Here is a 12,158-nt window from a genome sequence, read left to right on the forward strand (position 1 = left end):
AAAAGGCTCAGTATAAAAAGCGGTTTACTAGTACAGTCAACAGACTTTAATGAATCAATAAAACTTAATTGCAGAATAAGATACCGCTCCGCGCTGTGCGTCTTCCGCGCATATATTACCGATATTAGGTCATAAAATCGATCGGATGTTGTTTATTACAGAAACTTTTACGGCAATATTATGAAAAGGTATCAAATTACTTTTAAGAAGGGAGGTAGCTTTTACTTTAATAACGTTCATGTATTAAATAGAAAATATACTATGGTTCTTTCTAGAGTATTTTTTGATTTTAAAGAGATGCTACCTAAAAGAGAAACACAAAATAATTGAGAAAAATACAGTATACGATTACTCAAATAATATTTCTAAATAATACCTACATAATTTCAATGTAACACCAACACGTAACATACATTATACAAGTGCTTAACCCTGAAAATCACCTGAACTCAAACTTAAGTAGGTACTACAGCAACGAAATTCACACTTCGGCACAAAATCAAAAATCACAATGACAAATACCAAAAACTCACAAAATAATAGTTAGAAAAGTGTATTTCCCAAATTGGTTCTACCGGGAATCGAACCCGGATCAGCGACAACTCATTCAGCGCCCACAGTGCTAACCGTTCGGCTACCGAGGTCAGGAACAAACAACAGCAATTGCTCATAATATGTAAGGCAGATCTAAAACTGATATTTCAAATCAAGAAAATAAACGTGATCATTTTTACGTTTAATTAAATTTGTGTAATTAATAAAATTTCTAATACGAAATTTTAGTTCCAAGCAGCAGGACGCGTTGACAGTTCCATTCCGCCAAATCTGTCTTTAATATATTCGTGTGCTGACCTTTATCCAAACCCAATTAGAGTGATTTCAAATTTGAGGCGAAACCTATGTTGTAAATGGTTGACGAAGATTTTAGCTTTACTCTCTGTCTGTTTAAACCAATTTATATCTTTTTGAACACTTTGTCGTCAAGGATAGTGTATTAAAATGTTGTTTGTTTTAAATTCACTGTTTATTGTTCATATCAGCTTGTACATACACGTCCGCTTTCATTCACTGTTAACTGCCTTTTCTCCTTCCTTCCTTTACTGCAGAGTATTCTTCATCATTTTTGCCTTGACGTGGTCACCACTTCAGAACAAATCATTGTTCATAATTATGCTCCATTGCACTTCAGTGCATGTTCAGTTAACAGTACTGGATATATCAATAAGCTCACTTGTTTAGAGACTTACCATATCAGAGAGCCCTAAATATGAGGGGGTGAAAGCTAAACAAAATGTTAATAAAATAACTATATTCAAAGATCTCGGTCGTTCCAAATTTTAAATTCGGTCCGGAGACCCACTGTAATATGTTATTAAGTATTTTTATGTAATTTATATATACACACAGTGTGTGCTATGCTTTCAGCAACCAACAAATTTCATTTATCTTTTAATACTTTCAAAGCTCAGGTAACAAATTCAAAACCTCGAATCAAAAATTCCCGAACAATCAAGAGACTCGAGTACGAATTTCAAATTCGAATAAACGAAGCCCATGTGACCATGGCCAGTCTGTGACATGTTTCAACGTAGTCACAGCAATCAAAGTTGTAATTAGCAACTAGTCAAACAGCAAATTAAACGTCCTTTCATGTGACAAATTCACGTGAGACCGTGCTCTGTAGTATCGTCAGCGAATCGTACTTCGCTGATTGAAAGGTGTACTGTTTTGCTTATGTTTGGCCTGGCACTCAATAGGAAAGAGATTTCATTCCGTATTTTTTTTAATTCAAATTTCTTTAAAATGTTTTCTTTGTCTTCTCGATTCGTTAAAATATCGTTTCTATTAATTTCCATTATTTTCAATGTATTTTGATTAAGAGAACTTTCAACATTAACCCCCAAAACACTGCGGTTCGCTGTTAATTTCGAATTTAGAGACAAATTTCACAATTTGGGAATTAGGAGCCCGCATTTCGAATTGATACCTCAGTAGCTGATATTGTGAGTTTTGTTGCGAACTAATTTAACGCTTAATTAAGTAGTCGTTTACACATTCATTGGTAGCATTTAATTGCTTGAACGAAACTCTATTATGAGAATAATTAACTCACAGTTGGTTTTGAATCAATTTAAAAAATAAGTGCTTTGGTCTTTTGATAGCATTTTATTTTCGGAACTAGGAACAAACAGATCAGATCAGAGGATACCGTTTCAGTTAGAGGTACACTCTGTACACATGGAAACTTAGGTAGTTTCCTACCTAATGCACAATTATATAGCACTAGAAACTATGTACAAACTGTTTGTGCGTTTTCTTTTTGTCTTCATAGTTACAGGTAATACGATACGATCGTAAATATCACGAGACCCTCTACCCTAGTACAATCGATGTAGTACAAACTATATGGAATGGTTTTGGGTCTTCAGGTCTTTAGAGTTGATCTTTGTGTCAAATCATAAATAATTAATAACGATCATATTACTGCTTGGTGGCTGAAATAGGTAAAATGTCAGTACTTCCTTGGACGAATACTTTCACAAGGAGCTCTACTGCTTTAAAAAACAATAAAAACTAAAAACAGTATTTACAAAACGAAATTTGCACAAGTTACAAATTACAAAGTAAACTCTGAGAACCGAGTACGCCCAAATTTTATTCGCAGTAGAGCTCCTTATGGAAGAGTTCGTCCAAGGAAGTACTTTGTCTTTTTATTTATACCTGACGCGAAGCAGTAATGTGAGCATTATTACGTTTCGGTTTTACACAGTGGCAGTGCCCTTCAGATCTTTATAAGCTCAGAGCGACACTGCAACCTTTATACCCATGCGTGTCGCTATCACTAGGCGCGCGATGTGTTTGTCCTGTCACTTGGAACCACAAAAAGCATATTTAATACAAAAAAAGGCAATGAAACTATTTTTCTGGATTTAAATCGCTTTTACTTGTGTTTTCAAACAAACCAACGTTTCGGGCCCTTTACAGGTCCCATGGTCATGGTGACTACGACGTGAAAAATAGTTTCATTTCCAATGTGTAACAATTACGAAAACCTAAGAACTTGATACAGGTTAAATATTTTAACACTTCCTAGGCTTTTATTCATTACCAGAAAATCAACAATACTAATAACAATACATTGAAATGAAAACAATTCTGTGAAATATCATCAACATTCTTTGTAACAAAATATAACTTTGTAGAGTTTTAATTATGCTGCTATTTTATTTAATTCTCGGCATTCTTCACCTCCAAGCTGTGCTGACAGCGAATATGAGCGTCCAAAAATAATTACTGCTTCATAGTACCTAAATTAAAGATCATTGAAGGGCATTTACTGTCTACTGGGGAGCTATTTGCGTTGCAAACTTCTTATACTTCTAATACATACGAAACTAATTCGTTTCTACATTTATATGGCGAACGGCTATGATGTAGGAATTCTCTGCCTGCATACTTATTCTCTAAATGGTATAACTTGGGTCTTTTGAAGGCGAGAAGGCAAGAGTGAATAGGTATTATTTAGATGTGCATCCTCCATCATCGACCTCATCGTCACTTTCTATCAGGTGACATGGACATCAAATGCGCACTTATTTTTTAAATAAGAAATGAATAATGTTTTACAATTTTTATGACTAAGTTTTTTTTTTGGAATATCATTTGCGCTTCGGCACACTACTGGCTTCGGGGGACTTTCCAGATACAAGTTACAACAAGAGCCAACAAGATCCAAGTATGGAAGATAATCTTTTCACCGTCAAATTTAATTTACATTACTGGCCCATCTGATATGATATGATTTAATCATCATTCTTCATCTAAGAAAAAGCGCTCACACTCACTTCACTCGCTCAAACATCAACATGAAATTAAGTTCATTCCGGTCTCTTTGCAATGGCCCTGAAAACATAACAAAATACGAGAATAAAATAATTAAAAAAAAATGTAATTATTTAAATTGTATTAAAATAATTCTTATTTATTATTTTAAAGCTGCTACTGAGTTGCAAGAATTATTAAAATAAAATTATTTGATATATACCTAATAGCTAATAATCGATAATATTAATTAATTAAATATGTGAATACATAAGAAAAATTAATAATGGAAATGTTAATGTAACATGAATGTTTACTTTGAATTTGCATTTTATATCACATACAAGTTTCTTTTGAACAAGTTATGACAATAGTAATGTTATTATGTTGCGATACCCTACCAGCAGTGCGATTCACGTAAGTTCGAGCTATCAAAATATCGTTGAAGTTACATAGTCGTTCGATCGAAGTCCTATCCAAAATTGGTATTCACGTATCTCTTGAACGAACGTTGATATGAAAAGAATCGAAACGTAACGACTAATGAACGACATCTTGGATTGCGAAATTTGACATTTAGTCGTCGAAAATCTATTGAACTGTCAAAATTTAACAGAATACGTATGACTTGTCGTTTAGAATCGATTTAAGTTTGGTTCATATACCAGAATACGCTTTAACGATATTTGGATCGAACGACTTTAAAATTGGACCATTGACATTCGATTGTCACACGTGAATACGAAAAAGCAGTTCAACGACTAAATCGCTACGATATCATAACGATTTGATTACGTGAATTACCCCATAGGCTTCATGTTTAGGTATTGAAAACTTTTAAATGCACGCCATATCTATCACAAGATTGCATTAAACGTACGGGACAAATACACTAACAACCAATTATTTTTGTTAGTATAGATACGAGATACAACTAAAGCCCTAAGCCCACAATGAGTACAGGTAATAATAAGATTAAACAAACGCCAATAGCAAACACGCAAACCGTTTTGAAAGAAGTTCAAGTGGATTGATGGAAAAGTCAAACATTATCATTACGAACCTTACAAAGCATTATTGCCATTAGAAGTAATGGCTTACTAACCTGTAGGTCGAGTCTATTCGATACTATGTGCCACGAGTAAAGTTTGAAATTAGTCAAATATGGATATGACTGGTAAATGGGTTAATGTCAAGAGAAGAGATATAAAGGATGTAGGAGGTAGGTATTTTTTTTACGAAATTTTGTTTAATAATACTACTAAACAAAATTTTCATGAAATTGCACGATTTCATTTCACCTTCACCTTTCCCTCATCATGGGACTTGACGTAGACTGCGGTTAAAACCTTATGTTTTGAATATTCCAAAGATTAGCACGAAGCTTTACGCTTCCGCACTTATATGGCCTATGGGTATGGAGTGAACTTCCTTGCCTACAGACATAATCCCTGAACGCTATATCTTGAACCTTTTCAAGGCGAGAGTGAGTGGTCATTATTTAGGTGTACACGCTCCATCGTCGACCTCATCGTCACTTTCCATCAGGTGAGTTCGAGGTCAAATGCACACTCTTGCTCTATCATCAAAAACATTTCAATAGTCCATTAAGTGCCATTGATCTAAGTTATATACTTATTTATTTACACTTACTAAACTGTGCTTTGGTATGTCTAAAAATAAAGCTGTATTATATTTACCCCCACCTATCTGTCAAGCCGAACAAAAGCTTCACTTCTGAAGGCACGTAGCCATTTAGTAGCAGTAGAGCTTCTTGTGAAAGAGTTCGTCCAGAGTAGTACTGCCACCTTACCTATTTCTGCCGCCAAGCAGTAATGTCCACATTACTGTGTTTACCATCAGCTTACCATCCGGCCCACGACTTGTTCGTCCCGTCACTGGATATTATAAAAAAAGGCAGTCGAACATTTAAACGAAAATAGCCGTAATTTAGTTACAAGAATAAATTTTTCACAAGTTCAATTATAGAACAATATAAAACTGATTAATAAAACATGAAAATTTATACATGTACTTGAAGTTCCAATGTAGCATTTAGGTATACGTGTTGGATTAAATACAATCTGGAATAAGGAGGTGCGCCAATACCTATCAACTCGAATTTATCGCATTTATCTCCCATTTATAATGAGTTGGGCCGATGTCTCTAAGCAATCATACCAAAGGACCGGGCCGTTTTGACCCGAGATAACCTTTTAGAGAAACAATAATAATAATAATAATAATAACATAAAGGACCGGCTTTTGAGCTGTGATTTCGTAATTGGTATATAGAATATTGACAATATTAACGCTAGACCCTTCCAAACCAAGAATGTTCGAAATGGTAAAGCACTGTAGAACGTAAATGATTACATCTTCATAGGTATATATTTTTTTGGATCTCAATGTTTAGTAATAAGATTTACTTTAAATTAGTAATGAGAAAATGAGGCAAAATAAATATAGACCTATCCGAATAGATCTAATAAATGTTGGTCAGTTTTCTAACTTTTACTGGGACATAAGGTATTTTCTATGCCATTCACACTGACGCGTGATATCAATATTTGTGTACGCGTCTCAATAAACGTTCGTTTCGAAAGAAAGTGACAGTTTGACTTCCCATCTTCTATTGTGAGTTAGTATTTATGAAGAATATAAAAAACAATTCTTTTGATAAAGGTAAATAAATTAAAAATTTTGTTTTTATATTAAATTGTCCGTTTTCACTCCAAATAAACTGGATTAGACTTTTTGAAATTTTGAAATGTCGATTTCTCATCACTGTCATTGTCAACAAATACATCCTAACTACAGAGCATGGTTCTCTTCTAAAGAGAGTTTTTCATTCATAGTCGGTCTCGCTGTCCAAACGCACATTAGGGAGTTTACTTACTTTCAAATGCAAATTCGATATAGATAAAGAGTATACGATTTTTCTTGTATTTATTTGTGTTATCATTAATTTATCGATTTACACGAAAACTCCATTAGAGGTCTTATAAAAATACCCTACAACAAAATTGCTATTTAATTTGATACTATAAAAACAAGAGAAAGGAATCCTGTGGTGCCTTTGATCTTTTTTTACGATAGTAGTCCAATTGACGGGACGAACAAGTGGTGCGCCTGGTGGTAAGTGACACGCCTGTCCATAACCGTTGCAGAGCCGCTCAGTACTTTAAATAGCAAAGATTTGAGACTTGAGACATAGGTTGACAAGTCCTATGTACTTGTAATTTCACCAGTACCTTTATACCCATACAACTTTAAACAGGAACGCACTACTGCTTGGTGGCAGAAATAGGTAAGGTCGTAGTACGTCCCTGAACTCTTCCACTAGGAGCTCTACAGCTGATCTAATTTCATAAAAAATATAAAAATCGATATAAAACAATAAAGAGCAAGAAACGCCACCAGCAAAGCGTGAAGAGATTAAACCAAACTGCCCACTAAGTTTCGAAATAATCCTTTAAAACAAGACAAAAGGAAGTGATGGTTATAGGAAGAAACTTTTTCAATATCCCGAGAACAATGGATGCCTCTTTTATCACTCAGAAAATATCCGTATCAAATTTCAAGGGGGATTGTAACAATATGTTGTTTTAAAACCGGAATTGTCCGGGTATGAAATGCTGTTACAAAAAACTACTTAAGAAGCGGTATAAGTCATATTAAAGACTACAAAAGAAGGCAGACTCGTGAAATTAGAACAACTTTTGTGTACAAGACCGGTTCAAGCTTGACACTTTGGATTTTACACCGTTCCTATCGTGTCTTAGGAAATTTAATATTATTATCACGTTTCATTCAATGTTACTAAACGGGCGTGGTTTGACAACTCATTATCAAAGATTTAGCGGTCAAACTTTACACATTAGCGACAAAGTACGTGCTTAGTTACTTAAACTTTGAGCATTAACAGTTTGCTCAAATAGCCTAAAACCCGAAATTAATAACATTATGTTAAGAATATTTTGAGACTTTTCCTAAAAGTATCAATCTACTTTCATCACTTAATTTTTACGTTTTAAATGAAAGGAAAGTCTTTCCATTTATTGCGAATTTCATTTTGCTCGAATCTGAACTGTCTGCAAATATAATTAAATTATTATATTCTAAGAACCTAATTTGCTTTTCAATCGTCCAAATCAATTTCAATGCAGCAAACGTAGACATATTTCGGCGAAAATACAGTAAAATGCACTTTACGCACTCATTATACGCACACCAAACGCTACGGAAATATTCTGTGTGTATCGTCCCATATTCCGGCTCATCTCGGCGATCCGCCATTCATTTAGGCAAAAAGGCATCATCGGGCCTTAGGAGAAAGTCGACATTCGGCAGACAACGTTCCTATGGAAGGGCGGACGTCGCGTAAGCTACCACGTGCACGTTCAACTTGCGCTTACTCGCTCTTAGTTCTTCACGAACTGTGTGGGAGGTTAGTCCGTTACATGAATAATATGCTACGTAAATGCCATGCGCCTTAGCGCGCACGCGAATACTTTAATTTTGCCGTGTATGTATCTACCGGCCACGTGATTTTGACAGTTTCAGTGTAGCCGGCCGGATCGTTCGGATATTTTTTGTCTGTGCAAGTTCGAGCAACAGTGAAAGTGTTTTGATTACTGATAACAGTTTTGGTGCGATGTTTTGAGAACAAACAAGCCACATCAAGGATGATTGTAATGATAAAATTCACGCCGACGATGGAGTGTTTTCGGTGAGTTCTGTTTTCGATTGAATCTCTTGTTAAATCTAATTTAGACGCTTCAAAGCTCTGCTTTGTTTCTTGCGAGCAAATAAATTGGCTCTTAATTTATAGCCAATAATATATATTGATTGTTTACAAAGCATATACAAATTTTGTTTGCAGTAAACATTATATTCGCGAATTGTTGATACTTATCTACTGAAGTAGTTAGTCGAAAATTGTTTGTTGTATTAAAAATATAAATAGACGTTCTCTCAACAATTTTCATTATCATACAATTCATATCTTCACGTGCTAAAACATTTTTCGTATAACAATTTGAAGATGTATTTGTCTTCCTAGCTTTAATATTAACTCAGAAGGTTTCTGAGGGCCCCATCGTGCAGTATTCATTGTTTATGGATAATATCAGTTGTGCGCATGCTCTGTATTATGTCAACAGCCTTTGTAGGTATCCATTTTTGTTACATGTTCTTGTGTGGGTAAATTTTAATCTACTGAAGCATTATTATTATCAGATTGCGTTAACTCCCCCAAAAGTGTTGCCCAAAACTTTGAATGGGTAGCCGTTTACGGGAAAAGTAATTCAAAGTTCGTAGTTTGATGAGCGCTCTATTTTGTATGCTACGTTTATTGTTTTTCGTCCATTCATGCATTTACTTTTCCACATCCGAAGTGTTTATTAATGTTATCTGTTTTCATTGAGAATCAAAAGATATTATTATGTATTATATATCAAAAGATATTATTATATATTTTAAGTATCTCTCACATTCATCGTAATAAGAAAATTACAGTAATTACTATGTATTTTTAAGTAATATAATCCTTTTGTGTTATGAATTGTATTTATTGTCAATAAATTCCACTTTTCTTGTTTCTTCATGTTTGCCGTTGTTTTATTCAACCTAATAAATTTTACATCAATGTTCTTCTGATATAATTATTTTACTCTCTTCTACTCAGTCTTTACACGTAATGACCCTTATTTCATAGTGCATTGGCCTATGTTTTCATTCATCACTGTCTACATACGGGTTCGAGAATCCCTATATTATGTCAGCTCTTGTCACCTGCTAGAGTTCTCACGTCCGTAATTCATTCGTAAGCAAAATTATTACTGTGCGGAACCTCAATCATATCTTTTTCTTTGTGTATAATAATTTCCGATTAATATCCTATTAAAAAAAAAAAAAAAAAAAAAAAAAGAAAAATATATATACATATATATATATATATATATATATATATATATAGCATATATCGTGTGCATTCGTGGTGGGTTATTGCAATTATTTATAGAGATTACAATTTAGGTGCGTTTTCATGTATTATAATTGAGGGGAAGCTGGTAGAAAAACGAAAGAGAGAAGAAATGGCGTGGAGTGAACAAAATAGGATGTGATAATAGGATGATGTTGATAGAATGATGATGAGATTTAGCGTATATAAATTCTTTACTGCACCTCTGGTTTTCGTTAAAGTATCGTTTTTAATGCTGCCGTCTTTTATCAAAAACAACATAATGGACATTTTTAGTAAAATTTTGTCATTAACATATCTGGAATCAGCGAAAAAAGGTCTACAACCCCCTGAACGCAGTTTATTAATATTTTATTTAGTTCCAGTTTTACTGTTAAGCAAGTTCAACGTAAGTAATTCATATTTTTCAAAGAAAAAGCTTTACGTCCTAAAATCTCGAAAGTTACGAAAATGTTAAAGCATTGTTTATGACAAGGAGAATTGAATAGATCAACTTAAGATAGTATTATAGAAAATGTCAAAATTGTACGTCATTTACATTGCGTTGAAATTTGTTGTTTAGAAAAGTAATGTTTATGTAGCTAACTCTGTAAACTTTGATCAGCGTGATTCCTATGTAGGTATTATACCATTTCATATACTCTCTCCCGCTGTAAGATGTGTACCCAGACTACCGATAATGTAAAGATTTTAATATGCAGTCGGATCACAATCGAAAAAGTAATTCGAATCTCGATTCAAATGACGTCATCCCAGTATTGACAAGGGTCCTAAACGACATTTATTTATCTACACTGGACACATTCTGTGTCGTATTCCTTAGCGCCTGTCAATATTAAAGATTGATTGCCAAAACCCTTTGCTCTTTGACCGAGAGGGTAAACCTTTTTATGTTCAGACATTGAACTCTTGTAAGTGGGGTAAATTCTGTAACAGCAAAGTGTACCTTTTTGTATAATATTTTTGTGTTTTTCTCGCAAAATGATGTTACTATGGTATAAGAGCATAAATGGGTTTTTGGGCATTGTCCTGTGTTAGCAACGTGGTTAGAATTTATTGGTTATAGCTGCGGTAATTGGGATAATTTCTTTTAAGAAACCGTAACTTGATTTGTTGTGAACTATCTGGACCTCGTTGAAGATACTCGTACTTACGTATGAAGTACGTGTGTCTTTTAATTACACTGTCTAGAAAATTTGTATAGGCGATGTGAGATCTCTTCGACTCTGGTGGTTTTTATTACAACGTTATGATTTATTTTGGGAATTATGGAAATTTGGATATAATTTCTATATTAATCACTATAATTTGGCAACCTCGATGATCCAACGCTTTACATTATAGGCGTTAAGAAGATTTTGGGTTCCATTCCCGGTAGGACCAATTTGGTAAATGAACTTTTTTAAATTGGTTCTGGTCTGGGTATTCTAGGAAGTGCCCAAGAATTCTGTTGCTCTGGTACAAGTACAATTCCCTAGTTTTTTTTGGATTTCCTAGTTTGAGACCAGAGCCTTGCTGTTGTTGTCTGGCACATATTATTATTAGAATGTGTTCCAGTTCTTCTTGATGTTATAGGCAGGTTCCATATAATAATAATGAAGTAATGATACCATTTCGCGGAGCAATTTCAAAATGTCCCTCTAGTTTCTAGATTATTCCTAAAATACCGGAAAATGTTACCCGTTTTAGTTCGCTACAGTATAAATTTCGTGAACTGTTACATAATTTTACCACGAAACGTTAATAATTTCATAAATATTTAGTTTACAGTCGTGTACACAATTGTTAATTTTTTCTGTTTAGCTTTGAAATAATCTTTAAGAAAATGCTATTCCCTGAGTAAACTATACATACTACTGCACTGGTACACAATAAAATGCACACTATACTTACTCACACACGTTCCGCTCCGCTATAAACAGGGTGATTTATACAGGTTGTCCCACTGATATGAGACACCGAGGGAAAGTAAATTTAATATTATTGTAAATAAATAAATAAATACTATCATCTCTTATGTAGAGGCCGTAGGTTTCAATCCGGGATGGCACCTCTGAATTTGTCGGAATTTATGTACGAAATGTAATTTGAAATTTATCACGCTTTTCGGTGAAGGAAAATATCCTTCACAACCCTCGGTGACGTGTAACGTGTGACGTCCCCAACCAGCATTGGACCAGCGCCAGGGCCATGGCCTAAAAAACTTCGACTTAGAGGAGACCCGTGTCTGGCAGTGGTTTAAATGCAGTAATATTTACCAACTTTTAAAAATAAAATATGTCTCCATGAAGCAAAATGTCATACTGGTATATACAATTTTCAAATACTTTCCCTCCATGTAGCATGGCCG

The 12,158-nt window shown here is 34.2% G+C and overlaps 1 protein-coding gene across 1 annotated transcript in view; it reads left to right on the forward strand.

The window, feature by feature from the left end:
- The first annotated feature begins 8,275 nt into the window (after window positions 1-8,275).
- Window positions 8,276-12,158, forward strand: part of LOC113234041 (collagen alpha-1(XV) chain-like) — a 204,125-nt gene continuing 200,242 nt past the window's right edge. Inside the window, exon 1 of the mRNA XM_026469265.1 lies at window positions 8,276-8,554. Within this exon, the coding sequence (XP_026325050.1) occupies window positions 8,511-8,554 (44 nt within the window). The 5' untranslated portion in view covers window positions 8,276-8,510. The remainder of the gene's footprint in view (window positions 8,555-12,158) is intronic.

This window comes from Hyposmocoma kahamanoa, unplaced genomic scaffold (assembly GCF_003589595.1).
Source record: "Hyposmocoma kahamanoa isolate Upper Pololo Valley unplaced genomic scaffold, ASM358959v1 81, whole genome shotgun sequence".
In the NCBI taxonomy this organism is placed as follows: Eukaryota; Metazoa; Arthropoda; class Insecta; order Lepidoptera; family Cosmopterigidae; genus Hyposmocoma; species Hyposmocoma kahamanoa.